This window comes from Erythrolamprus reginae, chromosome 5 (genome assembly GCF_031021105.1).
Source record: "Erythrolamprus reginae isolate rEryReg1 chromosome 5, rEryReg1.hap1, whole genome shotgun sequence".
NCBI lineage: Eukaryota > Metazoa > Chordata > Lepidosauria > Squamata > Dipsadidae > Erythrolamprus > Erythrolamprus reginae.
The window spans coordinates 98,632,758-98,653,854 of NC_091954.1; the positions used below are offsets into that span (position 1 = coordinate 98,632,758).

The 21,097-nt window shown below is 40.1% G+C and overlaps 1 protein-coding gene across 5 annotated transcripts in view; it reads right to left on the reverse strand.

The window, feature by feature from the left end:
- WDR49 (WD repeat domain 49) overlaps nt 1-21,097 on the reverse strand; it is a 147,259-nt gene that overhangs the window by 69,836 nt on the left and 56,326 nt on the right. For all 5 annotated transcript variants that reach the window (XR_011559239.1, XR_011559240.1, XR_011559238.1 and 2 more), the window contains exons 7-8: nt 20,915-21,063; nt 15,961-16,197 (exon numbers count right to left, since the gene is read on the reverse strand). Coding sequence is in view for 1 of the 5 variants with exons in the window: in XM_070753568.1 (XP_070609669.1) it covers nt 15,961-16,197; nt 20,915-21,063 (386 nt within the window). In the remaining 4 variants the exon portion in view is untranslated. The remainder of the gene's footprint in view (nt 1-15,960; nt 16,198-20,914; nt 21,064-21,097) is intronic.

A 21,097-nucleotide genomic window follows, 5' to 3' on the forward strand; every position in this document is an offset into this window, starting at 1 on the left:
ATCCTCACAATACAGGTAGCCCTCAACTTACAGCTCAAAGTTACAATGGTATTGAAAAAAGAAACTTATGACCAGGGCGGACTACCATTCCCAGCCCTACCGAATCTTGCATGAGGATGTGTGCATTTAAGATTTCTGCATGCGCAGAACCAAAAAGAATGCAGAAATAAGCAAAAACAAGGTAAGTGGCCCCTAGCCACTGCGTGCCACCGTTCGCTCCCCGCACCTCTCGCAGCGGTTCACCCCGCCTGTTCCCCCCATCCACTTTGCCACGCTGCCACATGCTCACCGCTGTTCGCCCCTCGTGCCTCTTGCAGTGGCTCTCGCATGCACAGAAGCAAAAAATCTGGTAATTTCACTTCGGTTGCACATGCACAGCATGTGCACAGCTGGGGGCAATGGAGCAAGGCCATATGCTCCATTTTTGCTGCCGAAATGGCATTTCCAACCATTCTGGGTCCTGCCCACCACTGCTTATGACCATTTTGCACGCTTATCACAGCATCTCCATGGTTACATGAACAAAATTCAAATGCTTGGCTCCTGAACTTGGCAGGTTTATGATGGTCACAGGGTCACGCGATCACTTTTGGTGATCTACTGACAAGCAAAGTCAAGAGGGAAGGTAGATTCACTTAAAAGATGAGATGCCATAGGATTTGAGTTTTAGGAGTAGTTTGTCGTGGACCACGACAAACTACATTGGGAAGAAGACTCTGAACTCCAAATCCGAACTGAATAATCAAATTATCACAGATAACCCCCACTCGGTTAAAGACCTTGGTATACTAATAGCAAAAGATTTAAATGCCAAAGCCCACTGCAACAATATAGCCAAGAAGGCTTCAAGAGTTGTAAACCTAATCCTACGTAGCTTCTGCTCTGGCAATCTCACACTACTTACCAGAGCTTACAAAACTTTTGCCAGACCCATCCTCGAATACAGCTCATCTGTTTGGAACCCATATCGCATCTCAGACATTAACACCCTTGAAAATGTCCAAAGATACTTCACCAGAAGAGCCCTTCACTCCTCCACTCAAAACAGAATTCCCTACAAGACTAGACTTTCAATCCTGGGCCTAGAAAGTTTAGAACTAAGATGCCTTAAACAAGATCTAAGTATTGCCCACAAGATCATATGCTGCAATGTCCTGCCTGTCGGCAACTACTTCAGCTTCAACCACAACAACACAAGAGCACGCAACAGATTTAAACTTAATATTAACCGCTCCAAACTTGACTGTAAAAAATATGACTTCAGTAACCGAGTTGTCGAAGTGTGGAACTCATCACCAGACTCCATAGTGTCATCCCCAAACCCCCAACACGTAGATTATCTATGGCTGACCTATCCAGATTCCTAAGAGGTCAGTAAAGGACGAGAACAAGTGCACTAGAGTGCCTTCCGTCCCCTGTCCTATTGTTCTCCTATATCTCCTATTCCTTTCTTCTATTCCTATATCTCTTCTATTCTTTCATTGGTATGTTCTATTACTATATCTTCTTTTCTGTTACTTCTTAGATATATTTTACTATGAGTATTTCCTCTATAACCTTCATCATGTATTTTACTATGTGTATATAGATATATACCCTCATTGTGTATTGGACAAAACAAATAAATAAATAAAAAACCATGTTAGTAACTTAATAATTTCAGTGATTGTGCCAAAGATGCTTTTCCAAGAGGCAACTGGAATTCTGCGGTTTTCTTTGAAGACCAAGAAGTCTGAAGAAGCCTCTTGGATGAGAAGAAAATGTCTTCAAAATAAAAAGAGAAAGTCCAGTTGCCTCTTGACAAAGCACTTTTGGGGCAATGAAGATCTTGGATGACTAAGAATCTCCATAGATAAATGTAGTGATTCACTTAACAACTGTGACAACAAAGTTCATAAAATGGAGCAAAACTAACTTAACAGAAATTTTGGGCTCAGTCATAAATTGATAAATCTAGAATCTCAGCTGAGAGGTTTTACAAATATCCTGACATAAGGCAATGACAGATAGCGTCCAAATTGCAACTAAGAAATGTCCATGGATGGGCCGGTGATGTCATCAAATTTGAATTCAATTTGAAGGAGATAAATTGACCTCCATTGCCATACTTTTTTTCTGTACTGTCTGCAGTTGAATCAGTTCAGTTTGGAATACTTTCCATTTAAATATGATAATGAAATCAGGCCATTTCTTTCTAATGGTGGCTTAAGCCTTACCAGAAAAAACAGATAGCTTTTCCTCTACAGATGGGTTTTATTCATCCTTAATTCTGAATAGGTTTCAAGTGAATGTGTCCATCTATTTTGTTTATAGTACATATCACTTAACATACCCGTATTTTTCGCTCCATAAGACGCAGTTTTTTTCCTCCCAAAGTAGGATGAAAAATCAGCAGCGTCTTATGGAGCGAAGATGCAGGCAGGGAGGGGGGGGGGCGCAAGCCCAAAAAGCAGCCGCAGCGGAGGCCAAGTCTCGCTCCGGGCTGTGCCCCCTCCGAGCGCTCGCCGCCTGTCCCTGTCAGCGGCCCAGCCACCTTCACCCGTCTTCGCGTCACTTCGGAAGCCGCTCTGCATCAGCGGGAAGGAAGGCGGAAGGCAAGCTGCAAAGCGGCACTTGGCGAGCGGAGAGGCGCTTCGCTGGCTGCAGGCATTTCGGAAGAGAAAAGAGCCCGCAACATCGGGGGAGGCAGGGGGTCCCGCACCGCAAAGCAGCCAGAGAGGCTCCCGCGGGGGAAGAAGAGACTAGGGGCCTCCCCTCGGAGGCGGGCGGGGGAGGGGCAGGTAACGCGCACCGCTGCAGGAGGGATGAGGAGCCGAAGCAGCCCCCCGTCCGCCCAGCTGCCCGTCCGGGGATTTGGCAGCGCAGGCCGCTGGGCCCTCCCGCCTGCAGGATCAGCCTCGACAGCCCCCCCCCACTCGCCTAAAGGCCTGGCCGGGAGCCCGCGGGCTCGCCCCAAAAGCGCCTTCGCCCCGGAGAGCAGCCGCCGCCGACCTCTTCCTCGCCCGCAGAGTGGCAGGAGCAGGCCGAGCAGAAGCGCCCCCGCCCAGCGCTGGAGAAGTCGCCCCTCCGAGCCCGACGTTCCGGGCAGATGCGGTTGGCGCGCTCCCTATCTCCCTGCTAGCCCACTCGGAATATTCAAAATAAGAAAAGCCTTTGCCGGCGAAGGTTTTTCTTATTTTGAATATTCCGAGTGGGCTAGCAGGGAGATAGGGAACGCGTGCAACCGCCCGTGCGCCCCCGACATTGAATATCACCTTTGCCGCCGGCCCCGCCTCTCCTACAACCCCCTTGCTGAGAGCTCTCGGCAAAGGTGAGGCGGGCAGGGCGTGCGCGCGTCACCGCTAAGAAGAACGGAGAACGAGAGTGAGTGAGAGCAACAGACAGCAAGATAGTGAGAAAGAGAGAGTGAGAGAAAGGGGGGGGAGAGAGAGAAAGAGAGAGGGGGAGAGAGAGAAAGAGAGGGAGAGGGAGAAAGAGAGTGGGAGAGGGGGGAGAGCTAGCAAGAGAGGGAGAGAGAGAAAGAGAGAGGGAAAGGGGGAGAGAGGGGGGAAAGAAAGAGAGGGAGGGAGAGAGAGGAGATAAAGGAAGAGGAGAGAGAGAAAGGAAGAGAAAGAAAGAAAGAGGGATAGAAAGAGAGAGTGAGAGATGCTCAGTGAGCCTTTCTTTGAAGTTGCCTTTCTTTCTTTCTTTCTTTCTTTCCTTTTCTTTCTTGCTCTCTTGCTCTTTCATTCTTTTTTCTTTCTCTTGCTTTCTTTCTTTCTCTTGCTTTCTCTCCTTCCTTCCCTCCTTCCATTTCTTTCATTCCCCCTCTCTATTTTTATTTCTCTTTCATTTTCTTTCTCTCTTTCTTGCTTTCTTTCTTGCTCTTTTTCTTTCTCTCTTTTACCTTCCCTTCCTCTATTTCTTCTTTTCTTTCTCCTTCCTACCTTCTTCCCTCCCTCCCTCCCTTCAGTCCTTCCTCTCTTACTCTCCCCTTTCATAAGTTTCCTTGCTTCCTTCCTCTGTTCCTGTTCCTTCCCCCTTTCTTTCTTTCTTTCTTTCTTTCTTTCTTTCTTTCTTTCTTTCCTTCCTTCCTTCCTTTCCTCCCTCCATTTCTTGCTTTCCTTTTCCTTCCTCCCTTCTTTCCTCCCTCACTCCCTTCTTTCACTCCTTCCTCTCTTCCTCTCCCCTTTTTGGCTCAAAATATTTTTTTTCTATTTTCCTCCTCTAAAATCTAGGTGCGTCTTATCAGCAGGTGCGTCTTATAGAGCGAAAAATACGGTAAATATCATCTACCAAACGGCTTCCCAAGCATTTCTTTATTTTGTTTGGTAGACAGACTGTATTGGGTAGACATGTATAGTCATAAACCTGGTACAATAATATAATACATTTATTATTATCTCTAGGAAGATGTACTGTTTATATTTGACATACATCTTAGTGCAATAACATTCTATAACCAGGTATACCTGGGTTGAATGAGTAAATCAAAGGTCAGACTGAATCTATTTACCAGTAACTAAGTTTGCTGCTTTTCAATACTAATAATTAAATGGATTTTCCTAGTAAAGAAATGAGAAGTTGCAAACATATTTGTATTAAATTATGTTCCTCTAAACTCCTGGAAGCATAATTATGAATGGCACCCATGAAGAATTTTAATTGCTATCCAATATGCTTTTAATAACAGATGTATCGCTCCTAGCCTATTAAAAATTCTCCTCCAAAAACCAAGGATGATAACACCTGTTATTTCAAGAAAGCAAATGTAAAGAAGCTTTTCTACCCCTCTCTTGGCAAAAGGTAAAAAAATAACAAAACCAGCTAGAAGCCTTCTTTTGGCTGTGCAAGGCAAACAGATGGGAATTCTTAGGCATTCTCATCCATTTCCCTACTTTGATCAGGGTAGAACAGAACTTCCATTGCTTATTACTGTTAAAGATATGAGGAGTCCTTGAGCTCAATAGGCTTTGTGAAAACAAATAGCATACAGTCTTTCTATAACCATGGTTGGTGGGTGGAAGAAGAATCAGTCAACACACTCAACAGACCTAAGAAAAATATAACGCACACACACAAAATACCTTTATACTTTCCGTAAGAAAGACTTGTAGAAAGAATTAAAATTAGCAATTAAAATTCTTCGTGGGTGCCATTCATAATTATGTTTCCAGGAGTTTAGAGAAACATAATTTAACGCAAATATGTTTGCAACTTCTCATTTCTTTACAAAGAAAATCCTTTTAATTATTAGTAGAGTTAACACAATACTTTAAGTAGAGTTGACACAATACTTTAAGTAGAGTTAATGGAATTAAGTAGAGTTAACAAAATACTTTTTTGGGGGGGAGGTGAAACAACCATTCTTTCTTATATTTGTTAGGAAACAAATATATAGAGGCCATATCATTCTACTATACAAATTCAGAAAACTTGAATGCATAACAAAAAACCCCCCTCAAAATAGCAGCTCAGTGTAGCTTGAATTCCCATTCTCCTCAAGTTGATATGGAAATTTGGCAAGGAAAGTCCATGGAACAGAAGTTACAATATTTTGCATGGTTGGAATTTCTTTATAGTAGGAGCTCCTACAAAGGTGAAGGGCGTCGAACTATTTTCCAAAGCACCAAAAGGCAACACAAGAAACTATGGAGGGAAACTAAGCAAGGAATAAGGAGACCAATAGAATAGAACAGAACAGAATTCTTTATTGGCCAAATGTGATTAGACACACAAGGAATTTGTCTTGGTGCATATGCTCTCAGTGTACATAAAAGAAAAAGATACATTTGTCAAAACTCATGTGATGAAATTTCCTAAAAGTAAGAGCAATCAACAATAGAATAGTTTGTCTTCCAAAGTTATAGATGTTCCATGACTGGAGACTTTCGAAAAGGAACTGGACAGCCATTTGTCCAAAATGGTATAGGATCTCCTGTTCAAGCCAAGAGTTGGATTAGAACACATCCAAGGACCCTTTATTTTCTATTCTGTTCTGTTCTATTCTATTCTAATTTCCCCCTTCTTTCTGTCTTTTTATCAAGAACATTTCCAGGGAACATAGGAAAACTCTTAAGGTATACGTATTAATTTGCAATTTTCTTCCATGGTCTCTTCCTGCTAGGCACTTTTTTATCTTATTTTATTTATTTATTTATTTTGTCCAATACATAATACACATTGAAGATAATAGATATGTAATCATATAAATAAAGGAAAGAATAGAAGACAAGATATAAAAGTATAGGTGAACATATTTGAAAGGAAGAAAAGATAAATGAGATAAGGAGAGAAAATTGGACAGGGGACGGAAGGCACACTGGTGCGCTTATGCACGCCCCTTACTGACCTCTAAGGAACCTGGAGAGGTCAATTGTGGATAGTCTAAGGGAGAAATGTTGGGGGTTAGGGGTTGACACTACTGAGTCAGGTAATGAGTTCCACGCTTCGACAACTCGGTTGCTGAAGTCATATTTTTTACAGTCAAGTTTAGAGCGGTTAATATTAAGTTTTAATCTGTTGCGTGCTCTTGTGTTGTTGCGGTTGAAGCTGAAGTAGTCATTGACAGGTAGAACGTTGCAGCATATGATCTTGTGGGCAATACTTAGATTGTGTTTTAGGCGACGTAGTTCTAAGCTTTCAAGACCAAGGATTGATAGTCTGCTTTCATAGGGTATTCTGTTTCGAGTGGAGGAGTGAAGGGCTCTTCTGGTGAAGTATCTTTGGACATTTTCAAGGGTGTTGATATCCGAGATGTGCACATTTCACATTCTCTTCTGGCTAGGCACTTCCTGCTCATCATCATCTTTATCCTTCTAAACTAGTCCATGTTATTAATTGCTGCTTTGTCCAGTTATGCAACATTTATGGATTCAGTGAAGCTTCCTTGCAACTAATTAGTATATTTATCCATCTAGTCCAGTACATTTTGGAGGGGAGCTATCAATCCTTTTTGACTGCAAATGCCAGGAAACAGACTGCAAAATTTTCTGCATACAGATCGTGTGCCGTACATCCAATCCTACACAATGGCCTTCCCTCCATATGCTTCATTTAGTGTTGTCAAATTCTCCGTGTTCTTTCTCATTCTCTGGCAGGAATTTCTTTATTGATACCTGTATCTCTCTCTCTGAATATTTATTTATATCAGGGGGTACTTCCAGTTTGAAAAAAAAATAGTACTTGTCTCACTGGACAGCTGGTACAAAATATGTTAATCTGCTGAATATGTTTATGTTTGCATTGGAAGTCTAAATAACTAATGACTACTTCAGCTTCAACCGCAACAACACAAGAGCACGAAACAAATTCAAACTTAATATTAATCGCTCCAAGCTTGACTGTAAAAATTATGACTTTAGCAATCGAGTTGTCGAAGCGTGGAACTCATTACCGGACTCAGTAGTGTCAACCCCTAACCCCCAACATTTCTCCCTTAGACTATCCCACGATTGACCTCTCCAGGTTCTTAAGAGGTCAGTAAGGGGCGTACATAAGTGCACTAGCCTGCCTTTCGTCCCCTGCCCAATTGTCTCTCCTTATCTCATATATCTCATATATCTTTTCTTCCTTTAATATATCTTCTCTACTTTTATATCTTTTCTTTATATATAATACCTCATGTCTATTCTCTTCAATATGTATTGTGTATTGGACAAAATAAATGAATAAATATGTATTTATTTATTTAGAAGCATTTTTTAAACAGTCCTCCCTTCATTCTTACAATACTAAGTGCATGTCCAGAAGTATTGTCAAAATCATCAGCATATTAATGAGGCAGTCAAGCTGAAGTGAAAATGAACGACCAGTGCCTTAGTTAGAAATGCCACATTGCTCTTTAGATCTGATTTAAATAACTTTTTCACATTGCTGAAAAAATCCTATTGGACAAATATACAAAGACGAGATGGAAACAGAGAGAGGAGGCAGCTTCACTGTCAGTACTGTTATAAGGTAGGCACAGTTATATCACCATGGAGAAGGACATACTATAAGCATTCTCAGTGTGACATTTGTGCTATCCCAAGTTTTAGAATTATTCTGCCTCAGGGGTCCAGAGAGCTGTTTAAACTTGGCAATGCCAGAACGAGTGTTCAGAAGTAAAATCGCAAGATGAGAATCTCAACAGGAGCAGCGAGCTTTTTCTTCTGAGTTACAATGGCTGACACGGACAATAGTATGCAGAAAATTAGATTTCAAGGAAACCCAGAAAGCAAAGCAATGGAAACAGGAAGAATAGTCACTTTGATAGCCATTTTCTCATTTATAAAGAATCAAAAGGATCCCAAAATCCTTATACATAATAGCAATAGCACTTAGACTTATATACCACTTTACAAGGCTTTAGAGACTTCTGTAAGTTATTTTACGGCATATTGACCCCAACAATATGGGTCCTCATTTTGCCCACCTCAGAAGTATTCTATCCTGTGCCTACACAGCTTGGAAACAAAGGAGGAATCCACGCACTGAGATTTCAAATCAGTCTTTTTATATATAAAATCTCATTTTTGCAAGCCAAAGTCATGCATATGAGAGATAATCTTAGCAGTTTCTCAGTGAGGGTAATTAAGAGATACCAGTTCCTCAGCTAGGCTGCTGCCAAAGATCAAAGCTTCATATGCAATTCCTTCATGAGATAAGAAGTCTCTAGTTTTACAACTTACTATGGCAGCTTCCCAACATTTCAGCAGACAAGGCACTTTTGGTCCAAGGATTTTTGCGGGAAAATAACAGGTGGCTAGTGTAACCTGGCCAAAATCTCTAACACATCCGACTCCATTGCAAAATGTTGAAACTCCACCCCAAATTACCAACACACCACCCTTAAATACCTATAGGAAGTGGTCAACAATTCCCTAGAGTTACAAACTACAGACTACTTTCTTTTCCCATACAAGTATTCTTGTCTTTTTTCTTAGTCTTCTAAAACGGGCATCTAGCAAAGGCTCCCGGTCTTCCTCCTCCTCTAAGCCAGACTCTACTGTCATTGGCATATCTGCCACCTCTGGTGGTCCCTTGGGTTCATCCAGGTCTATTTCTTCCTCACTCTCACTCTCTGCATCAGCTGGCAACAACGCTGGCCCAGGGTACCAAGATGGGTCTGGTTCATCCTCCTCAGAATCTATTATTACCAGAGTTGGACGAGGAGCACTCACAACAGGAAGGATGGAAGTCTGAGTCAACCATGAACCTGGTGAAACCTGAACAGCCAAATTTCAAGCAGTCAGCAGAAATAGCCTGCAGTATAATGACCATTTTCCCCATAGTAAACAATGTTTTGAGGGCAAAAAAAAAAGGCTGGTGTGTGTCTCTGTGTGAGTGTGTGTGTGCGAGCACGTGCGTGCATGCGCGCATATGTATGTGAGTATATACATATGTAGTCTTTGCCAGCCCAGTAGTTTTGTGTATTGCCCTTCTTCTATACAGGTAGTTCTCAACTTACAATAATTCAAAGTTACAATGGCACTGAAATAAGTCATTTATAATTTGTCGTGCACTTACAACCATTCAGCATCTCTATGGCCACGTGATCAAAATTTGGGTGCTTGGCAACCAGGATGTTCATGTGATCATCGTTTGTAACCTTCCCAGCTGGCTTCTAACAAGTAAAGTCAATGAGGAAAAACAAATGTACCTAACTACCACATAATTCACTTAACTGCGATGATTCACTTACCTGTGGCAAAATCCAGCATGACTCACTTAATAACCTAATTAAGTTATTAAGTTGCCAATGGAAATTCTGGTCCCAACTGTGATCATAAGTTGAAGAATACTATAGTATAATTAGTCATAGAGTTGGGGGGGGGGGAAGAAACTTTTCATCATGAATAAATGGGAAATAATGGCTTTTTCGGTTTGGTTTGGTTTGGTTTGGTTTGGTTTGGTTTGCTTTGCTTTGGTTTGCTTTCGTTTCGTTTCGTTTCGTTTTGTTTGGGTTGGGTTGGGTTTTTTTTACCACAATTCATTCTCCATAGTGGGTAGAGATATCATGCAGGATGGGTTGACCTCATCCAATCAGTAGAGGGCTCCATCTTTGCCTGGAATCCCCAATTACAACTCAGTCCTCAGACTGGATGGACGGGGCCTTGTGAACTCCATTCCTCACTACTAGTTGAGTCGGCATTCAGTAACTTCTGAACTGCTTTCAAGTTGCTTTCTAATGACTGTGAGTGTTCCCTGGTTACTTCACTGTCATTTTTGGACAGAGGATCCTTCTGTGAGGATCACAGAGATGAGGCGGAGCCATCAAATAAAAATTGACAGATTCAGTCCTGCAAGCTGATTGGATGAGGTCAATCCATCCTGGATGCTACCTCTGCCCTAGAGAAGAGGCATATCAGGTAAGACCAACGCCCCTTCTCTCCCCTCCCTCCATCTCTCTCTCATAGAAACATAGAAGACTGACGGCAGAAAAAGACCTCATGGTCCATCTAGTCTGCCCTTATACTATTTCCTGTATTTTATCTTACAATGGATATATGTTTATCCCAGGCATGTTTAAATTCAGTTACTGTGGATTTACCAACCACGTCTGCTGGAAGTTTGTTCCAAGGATCTACTACTCTTTCAGTGAAATAATATTTTCTCACGTTGCTTTTGATCTTTCCCCCAACTAACTTCAGATTGTGTCCCCTTGTTCTTGTGTTCACTTTCCTATTAAAAACACTTCCCTCCTGAACCTTATTTAACCATTTAACATATTTAAATGTTTCGATCATGTCCCCCCTTTTCCTTCTGTCCTCCAGACTATACAGATTGAGTTCATTAAGTCTTTCCTGATACGTTTTATGCTTAAGACCTTCCACCATTCTTGTAGCCCGTCTTTGGACCCGTTCAATTTTGTCAATATCTTTTTGTAGGTGAGGTCTCCAGAACTGAACACAGTATTCTCTCTCTCTCTCTCCATCCCTCCCTCTCCCCCCCTCTCTCTTCCCTGCCTTTATTATTTTTACAAATAACTCAAAGCAGTGCATATATCCAACACATACTGTATTCCTCTTCTTATATGCTTCACAACAACAACTCTGTGTGGTTAGTTGGACTGAGAGAGAGTGATTGGCTCAACATCACCATTTGGCTTTCATGGTTAAAGCACAATGTCAACTCACAGTCTTCTGTTTTATCCCTGGAAGCTTAACCATTAAATCAAACTCTTCTTGGTCTCTCCTTCACTTGAACCTTTCTTGATTGTTTCTTCCTTGTGAGTAAATATTCCAACCTAACCCTTTTCTAGTACAATGATGACTGTGAGTCTTCTCTTTTAGTTTTAGCAATGAAATAAAGTAATAGTTTTATAATACAGTACATATATACATATATACATATATGCATACATACATACATACATACATACATACATACATACATACATACATACATACTGTACATACATACCCATTATATTCCAGTTATAGGTTTACTTATTTCTAAGAGTTATGGATGCATATTTTCCTACTGTAACCCATTAATATAGATTTTTGGCTGATAATTTTAGAGACACATAACAGACATTCAGTCAGAATTTTCACTCTGGACAGGTACCCTGTGGGAATTTTCAAAACTGAAAGACAGATGGTTCCTCAAGATTTGTCTGAATTTGTAAAATTTCAAAACTGGAGTGAGGAGTACACACTGACTTCACTTGCGGCAATTCCGTGTGCCTTTGACTGAATCACCTCATCTTTGACTTTGTCACATACAGCAGCAGAATCAGAGAAGTTCACTCAGCATATCATTAGGATGTAAAGGCACAGAGTTTCACAGGCACAGAGATTTTGCAATTCAGATCCTCATGAATACTAATATATAGAGGAAAAGAGTTTCTGAGATTACAAAAGCCAAAATATTGTGATTCATAGACATTTTCAGGGATGTCATTTTCTTATGGATCGTATAAGCCTTCAAAACATCACCAGCATTGATCTTTAATACAAAACACTTTCAGAAAATGGGGTGTGTACACCCTGATTAGGTGGGATGTTAACTCAGAAATATCTCCTTCTTGAATTCTTACTGCTTACTTTCATTTCCTTGTGCATTGGAGTGTAGTAAAGTTCATGTTAAATATAAAAGAAAAGATAGAGGAAGCCAGGGGATAAATGGCTTCACTGGTTAAAACAGCATAATCCAGATGGGTGGTGTTGTGGTTAGGTCTGGCCCTGCTCCTGCCCTATGGACTGTGGATGTGGGGGAGACATCCACATGCTGCAGGCCTGTTTTGCCCCTGGTGGAATCTGCTGATGAAGGCTCCTCTGACCAAGAAGACATGAGTGACAGGGAGGAGGAGAGTGTGGCAGACAGCTCAGAAGGAGATCAATTATCTAGCTCCTCCTTGGATTCAGAACAAGAGTTAATGATACAGCCACGCATGCGGAGAGCGATGCATAGGCAACAACAACTGAGAGATTATTATCAAAGAAAATGAGGCCACCTGTGGTTGGGTGGGGCTGTGGTAATTAGTGAGGCTGCTATAAAGAGCAGCCTGTGGGTTTGGCCATTGTGGAGGATTATCTGATTGTTGTGTTTTGTGACTGCTTTACAGACCTGGGCCTTTTGTGTGCTGATTTTCCCCCGCTTTACAACTAAACCAGGGCAAAGTGTGTTTCACTTTATGAAAAACAAAGGACTGTGAATTGCCTCACAACTGCAAGCTAAGTATCACAGAACTGATAAGGGACTATACCAAAAGAGGGCTTGGTTTAAGTGAATTTTCATTATAAAGAACATTGTTTTGAATTTTCAAATGTGTGTGTGTCTGAAATTGTATCTGTGCATTTTTGGGAGGATTCTACCAGAGAGCTCGACAGAACAGGTGGGGATGGATATTTCTGATATTTATGTTTGGAGGGTGGACCCACAGATTCACTTCTTCTTTATGGGGAAAAAAGATGTTACTAATTTTCTTTTAGCACTTATTCTTTAATTTTTCCATCGTCCCCTTAAAATGACAGACACTACATCCCTGCTTTTTGTCATCAGTGCCATTAAATTTTGGCATGCAATTCAAGAATATTAAATGGGAGAGGGAATGAAAAGGCTGAAGAACTCATATTATGCTGGGTACCCCAAATTATTCATTCTTCTCATAGCAGCGAGAGCACTTGTGATAGTAAATTTCTTTTTCCTGCTTTGTTTTAAACTTTGAACAAAAGAGAGCTATGATGTTGTAGAAAAGAGGGAAAGGGAAAAAACAATGGCAAAAGAAGAATCAGAACACAAAATACAATCTTGGAGGACATGACCTTGTAGACCATTCTCACTCTGTCAAGGACCTTGGAGTACTCATATCTGATGACCTAAGTGCCAGAGCCCACTGTAACAACATTGCCAAAAAGTTGTTAATCAGAGTTGTTCATCTAATCCTGCGTAGCTTCTTCTCTGGCAATATTACACTGCTAACCAGAGCATACAAAACATTTGCTAGACCAATTCTCGAATACAGCTCACCTGTATGGAACCCGCACTGCATTTCAGACATTAATACAATCAAGAGAGTCCAGTAATATTTCATGAGAAAGAGTCCACCATTCTCTGCACGCAACACCACTTATTCCACCAGACTTGAAATTTTGGACTTAGAGCTACATTGCTTCCGTTATGATCTAAATTAAGTTCATAAAGTCACCTACCACAATGTCCTACCTGTCAATGAATATTTAAGCTTCAACCACAACAATACACAAGCACACAATAGATTCAAACTCAATGTAAACTGCTCGAAACTTGATTGCAGAAAATACGACTTCAGCAATAGAGTGATCAATGCCTGGAATGCACTACCTGACTCTGTGGTTTCTTCCCCAAACCCCAAAAACGTTGTCTACAACTCACCCCATTCCTAAGAGGTCTGTAAGGAGCATGCATAAGCAAACCATTGTGCCTAGTGTCCCTGTCCTACCAGCCTATTTTCCAAATTTACCTGTACCTACTTTGCTTATGCTTATGTTTGCTATCTTGTGCAGATTTTTGACAAATAAATAAATAAATTTGCCCAGAGATTAATTTCATTGCATTGTGTATTATGACAGCTGCGGTTCCTGTATCTCAGATGAGATTTAGGTGAATCTCTGTTTACAAGAGCTGCAGTGCTACAAAGGGAATGAATATCCAACTTGCATACCAAGTGGCTGTGTGTTTAATTATTTCTTTTACTATCAAAGATATAACTATGATCCATGCCCATTATGTTATGAATTTCTGTTGGGGAAAATTACATAAAGCAAAACACAGATCTCAGATAAATACACTGTTTGCACGTTTTATAGCTAACATGGGCCATAAGGTGATTTGATATGAATATTTCAAAAGCAAGTTCATTTGCAACAGAAAGCAAGGAGCTTTTTTAATATGATTCTCAGCTCGAGTTCTTGAGCATCTTTCTTTCTTTACTCAGGACCAGTGTGGGGCTGACAACTATAGCTCTTTTTTTAAAGGGGCAAAATAGTTTTTCCATATTAATTGATTATGAGATGGGTAAAACTAGATTATTCAAAGTAAGGGTGTAGTATGTCTTTCCATACATTCTCCACATACAAAATTGTACAGGAGCTGGGTTTTATGTGCCCAATATCTTCTAACCTAGGGGTTGAAAGGGAAATTGAAGTCTACAAATGGTAAAGTTACCAAAATTGGAGACCCCTCCTCTAACAACCCCCCCCCCCAATACCAATTGAGTAGAAAGTGTGTATAAGAGTAACTAGGTTCAGTTGGGCTCCATACAATGTTTAGAAAACCTTCATGTTTGCAAATTCTGGCTCCCAAAGGAATAGTTTCCCCCTGTCATATAATTTCATAAGAACATAAGAAATGCCAAGCAGGAGACAGACATAGCCAATGGGTGGGTTTTGGTGGGTGGGTGGGTGGGTGGGTGGGTGGGTGGGTGGGTGGAGGGAGGGAGGGAGGGAGGGAGAGAGAGAGATAGAGAGAGATTATATATTATCTATCTATCTATTCATCCATCTCATTTATCTATTTATTTATTTATTTATTTATTTATTTATCCATGCATCTTATTTATCTCTCTAACCATCTATTACCTGTCTGTCTGTCTGTCTGTCTGTCTGTTGTCTGTCTGTTATCTATCTATCTATTTCTCCAGCTAGTTAGCTATCATCTACCATCACCATGTATCATCTATTTATTTATTTAAATTTAAAAGAAAGAATAAGGCTCTATTTGCACTGTCATTTGACTCTGTAGAAGACATTTGAACTGGATTAAATTAAATGGAACCATAATTAAGGTTTCTTGAAGTTTTCACTCAATGTGGTGAAAGAGAATTTGCTGTTAGAAGAAAACAGAATTTCCTGTTTACAGGTTAAGAGTACAGTTCTCATACTTATTTAATAATATGGTGCCAAGAGCATGCATCAATATCCTCTCCTTCATTGGAGAAACATCTTTTCAACTATCGGCATTATGCCTGATTTCCCACGCCTCAATTATATCCCAAAGGAAGAATGTGACAGAACCTCACACAAAACCTTTTCAGATGGAAAAGTGGAGGCAGGCCCAGGAATTCCAAGTGAAGAACGAAGTGCATAAAATAAAAGAGTGGCACCGTATTATTATTCCATGAATAAAATCAGTTCAAAAATGCCACCCGCAGAAATTAAAAAGAAATCCTTGTACATCCTGAGAATAATGCCGAAAAGCAGAGGAAGACGCAGAAAGAGTAGAAAGCTTTTGACAAAACGCAAGCCAGACTTCAGCACAGTGTTAATTAAGCTATAGAAAATTGGGTGACCTCCAGTACTGAAATAAAATTCTAGAGGAGGCAAAATGCCTGTGTCTTAAAGGAAAGCTAGAGAAATACAATTACTGCATCACGGTAGAGAGGAAATTCCTTTGTAAATGCCTCTTGTGCTTCAATTTTTACTCGCTGAAAAGAACATCCAGAAAACAGTGACTATGAATTGCGAATGGTTTCTCAGACAATTACCAAAATAATCCTTTTCTTGTATGTTTTACCTGTTGGAGCACTGAATTATACAGGAGGCAAGTCACAGCTTTCTTGTGACTTGCCACTCTTCTTTTCCCTAACTCGCGTTCCATTTCCAGGACCATCAGTTGGTTGTTCATTGAGATGAATAGGAGACCTTGTGATTGATGAAAATAAAGGGTGGAGTAAAAGTCCACACTTTTAGGGAAGGATCCGGCAATCCTTTGCACGCAAAGTTGATGTTGAATGTCCCAAAGCCTTAATATCTGGATAGAGAAAGGAGGAGAGGAATAGAAATCTCCTGAATTTTTCTTATTGGGTATTTCAAACATTAAATATAAAAAAGAAATTTATTACTTAATAATACATATACTGGTTGCGGCAAGAATTACATTTGCGCAGAAATGGAAAGAAAAGGAAATACCAAAGGCTATAGAAGTTTATAAAAAAATTATGGAATGTGCAGAATTAGACATGATGACAAAACGCTTGAATAATCAAGTAGAAACAGAATTTTATAAAATATGGAATAAAGTATATGAATGGTGGAACTTTAAAAATAACATTAAAAGTTAAAGTAACAAGAATTTAGAACTTCTTGAACTTATAGTTTTGAAATTTTATAAGATAGAGCATAATAGTTTAAAAATCTTTATAGTATGATAAAGTTAGATATGTTATTCATTATATTATATTTTTTGAATAAGTATTTTACAGATAAAGAAATTTAATTAACATAGAGTTAAATTCAACAAGTACTTAATATAAAAATGTGCTATTTCTGTATTGATCTGATTAGAGTTAGGTTTTTATTTTTTGTAATAGTTAGACTTCTAAGATAAGCGGAGCAATGGCAGCTCCTTGAGTGTTTAATGTCGTATGTCTTTGTTTGTCTTTTTAAAAAATACAATAAAAATATTTCAAAAAAGAGAGAAGTAAATTAGAATTGAAAATTAAAAATTAAAAACCCAATCCAAAGTCTTTCCAATCTTTCCGCAAAGAGCCAGATAAAATGTTCTACACATCTACTTAGATGATTCATGACATCATTAATTTCCCAGCAAAGGTAAAACATGGTAAAACATGGAATCTCAGGCCAAAAAGTTTGCATACTATACTGTAGAGATCTATATCTATCTATAGGTAGCTTAAGGAAACTTAGCACATAGTTAGTCTTAAGAAAAAAGACTGATAAAGATATACAGTAGTACTTCTGCTTACAAACTTAATTCATTCCGTGACCAGCTTCTTAAGTAGAAAGGTTTGTAAGAAGAAGCAATTTTTCCCATAGGAATCAATGTAAAAGCAAATAATGCATGCGATTGGGAAACCACAGGGAGGGTGGAGGCCCTGTTTCCTTCCAGGAGATTCCTAGAGAGGCCCCACAGAGGCTTCTCCCCATCTTTTCCAGCCCTGTTTCCTCCCAGGAGATTCCTAGAGAGGCCCAATGGAGTTTTCTCCCTGCCTTTTCCGGATATAGTTTCAGAGGCTCAGATTTGTAAGTGGAATATGGTTCTTGTGAAGAGGCAAAAAAATCTTGAACATCCGGTTCTTATCTAGAAAAGTTCCTAAGTAGAGGCTTTTGTAGCACTGTAATTCTTCAAGTTTCAGAAAGAATATCAAGACTTTTTCTCCAGTCCAAGAATACAGGTGCAAAATTATGATCTTAAGTTACAGTAAAGAATATTCTGGTTGAATGGTAAGACGTTCCCGTTCAATATATCTGTTCAAGAAGAGGCTGGAAGGACTTCCTATCGACTCAATGAAGAACCAGCCATCTGTTAGGGACACTGATGTGGCATACTACCCTGATGTTATTTTCCAGCAGTCTAACAGTCATTGATGTTATTATTACCCAGCCAGCTATCATTAAAACCTGTCCATGCATTTCATTCTTATTTTGGCCCAACGATATTTGGAGGTCTTCGGAATAAGCTATGCATTGCTGGCAGAGAAAGGGGAATTTGAATAGTGAAGATTCCTAAGTGCTTTCTTCCACCTCTCTGAGTCTTAAAAAAATATCAAACTTGTTCTTATTCCATGGGAAGCACAAACCAATGTTAGGCTGTTCATCATTGTCACTTTCTTCTCTGAGCTGTCAGATCAAGCTTTTATGGAAAGGAAGCCTGTTTTATCTTCTTTTATTCTGCCATTTGTCCTACACAGAATTGTGATGTTTAATTTGGATTCCTGGCAGTCAATAAGAGATTGCTTAAGCAGAGCAGAAGGCTTTGTATGTAAATAGCTACCATTGCTGATGCCCGTTCATCCATCAAAGTGAAACAGATTTATGCTAATGCCAAAAACAACACAAGATTGCTTGTAAAATAATGGCTGAACAACCAAGGGAAGACAGTGTTAGCCAACTGTTAAGATACTTATTGAAACTTAATAACTTAATATTTTTTTTCTTCCATCTTTCAATTAGAGCACATTCTGCATTCTCTAGATCCAGATTGCAATCTCATGTCTTCATGAGAGGTGTTATTAATGGAGGAAATTAGATTAGAGTTCCGAATTTAGCTTGTGTCTATGGGATTTATCTCTCTCTGAATTAACAAATGTTTCTTCCCCCAATACAAAAATATATTTTCGGGGGCACAGTTAATCTTTGACCTACTGAAAATGTGGCATTTTTTTTAAAGATCTGCACTTTATAACCTTGGCAACTATGTGGACTCCAATTCCCAGAATTCCCCAATCAGATTTAATGGTTGGGAAAGTCTGGGATTTGGAGTCCATACATTTGAAAACTGCCAAGGTTAAGAAGCACTAATCTAGAGTCTTTGCATGACAAAAGAAGTGATTCAATCCCTTTAAAAATCCAATAGATGCCCCAAGAAGAAAACTTTGAAATTGGTTAGAAGGAAGTAGCCTTCTATTTCAGCTCTCAGCAATCATGGGCTCCCCATGCCCGCTGGCAAAGATGAACCTTCAAGGCTTTGCAAAAGGCCAGGAGGGAGGGGGCAATACGTATCTCTAGAAGGAATTTATTTATTGTTAGAGTTGAAAGGGACCATGCAGGTCATCAAGTCCAACCCCCTGCCTGAGCAGGAATCCTAAAGCACCCCAGCCAAATGGCAGTCCAATCTCCTCTTGAAAGTGTCCAGAGTTGGGGAGTTCACAACCTCCACAGGCAGGTTGATCTCTAGTTGATCGCTCTGACCATCAGGAAGTTCTTCCTTACTTCTAGGTTGAATATTTCCTTGGTCAGCTTCCAGCCATTGTTCCTCGTCTGGCCCTCTGGTGCTCTGGAGAATAGAGTGGCTCCCTCCTCTCTGTGGCAACCCCTCATATACCTGTTTACAGCTATCATGTCCCCTCTGCCCCTCCTTTTCTCTAGGCTATCCATGCCCAGTTCCCGCAATCTCTCTTTGTAACTCTTGGTTTCAAGTACCCTAATCATTTTGGTTGCTCTTTTCTGCACCTTCTCCAGAGTTTCAATGTCTCTTTTGAAGTGTGGTGACCAGAACTGGATGCAATACTCCAGATGTGGTCTGATCAGGGCGTAGTAGAGTGGTATTTGTTCCAAAGGGCCTGGCCACAGAGAAAGATCTTCCCCTAGGCCCTGCTGGATGACATTGCCTGGCCGACGGGATCTGGAGAAGGCTGACTCTGTGGGACCTAACCAGCCACTGGGATACATAAGGCGGAAGATGGTCCTCCAGGTAATATTAATGATGCTTTCTTGGATACCCTGGATGTAGTCTGCTATTGACTTCTACTGAGACTTTAAAAAAAAAAACCCTTCATAGTGTAACTCATGGGTGTCAAACTAGCAGCCCACAGGTCGGATGTGTCATGTGCTGGCCATGTCCCCCCACCGCCCCAGTCTAGTGAAAGGAGACAAAGTCATGATACGTCATGTGACAACAACATGACCCTGCAAGTTTCAGACCCCCGGTATAACCTAAGCTCTGGGACATCCTGGTAGCCTCCAGGGAATAATCTTTTCTACTTCTGCTTAGAGTTTTTTTGAGTCCAACTAAGGTCAGCTAGACCCAGACATCGTTATGGACTGTACGGAGGAGAAGGAAGAATTAGGGCAAATAAAGTTCAATATATGTGTAGAAAAATAGTCGAAGGGACAAGACGAAACTGAATTTCATAAAGATTGGGATAAGGTCTATGATTGGTTGAGTAGAACATTAAGGAATAATTGAATAACTAAATATGTTATAAAGAAGTAAACAGTTATAAATTTGTAAATAGTAGGAAATATAAGCATATGTTTCTTTGTATGATATGATTTGTAAGAATTTCTAGAAACATAGAAACATAGAAGACTGACGGCAGAAAAAGACCTCATGGTCCATCTAGTCTGCCCTTATACTATTTCCTTGATTTTATCTTACAATGGATATATGTTTATCCCAGGCATGTTTAAATTCAGTTACTGTGGATTTACCAACCACGTCTGCTGGAAGTTTGTTCCAAGGATCTACTACTCTTTCAGTAAAATAATATTTTCTCATGTTGCTTTTGATCTTTCCCCCAACTAACTTCAGATTGTGTCCCCTTGTTCTTGTGTTCACTTTCCTATTAAAAACACTTCCCTCCTGAACCTTATTTAACCCTTTAACATATTTAAATGTTTCTATCATGTCCTCCCTTTTCCTTCTGTCCTCCGGACTATACAGATTGAGTTCATTAAGTCTTTCCTGATATGTTTTATGCTTAAGACCTTCCACCATTCTTGTAGCCCATCTTTGGACCCGTTCAATTTCTTCTCTGGAAACTTCTGCTAAGAGCGGAGCAGTAATAGCTCCTATATTTGTTGTATGTCTGTTGTCTTGGTATATGTATGCTGGTGTCTTGTTTTGTTTTAATAAAAAAATTAAAAAGAAAAGAAAAATAGTTTAAGAGAGACTTCTAAATAAGTCTTTTGTTAATGTTACTACATGGCAGAATGAGTTTAGATTTTTATACTGGAGACTTGTATCATATATGCAGCTATATTTGACAGGCTCCTTCAACACTCACCTTATCCTTGGCAAAGCTGAAGAGCAGTTTGCGCTCAGTAATGAACTGGACAGCTATTACGCTGTCTGAATGACCTGTCAGGATTCCAGCAGGTTTTGATGTGACATAAGGATTCCAAAGGCAGACGGAGCAATTAATTCCTGCAGTTGCTGTTCGGAGTTATAAAGTTGAAATACGGGTTTT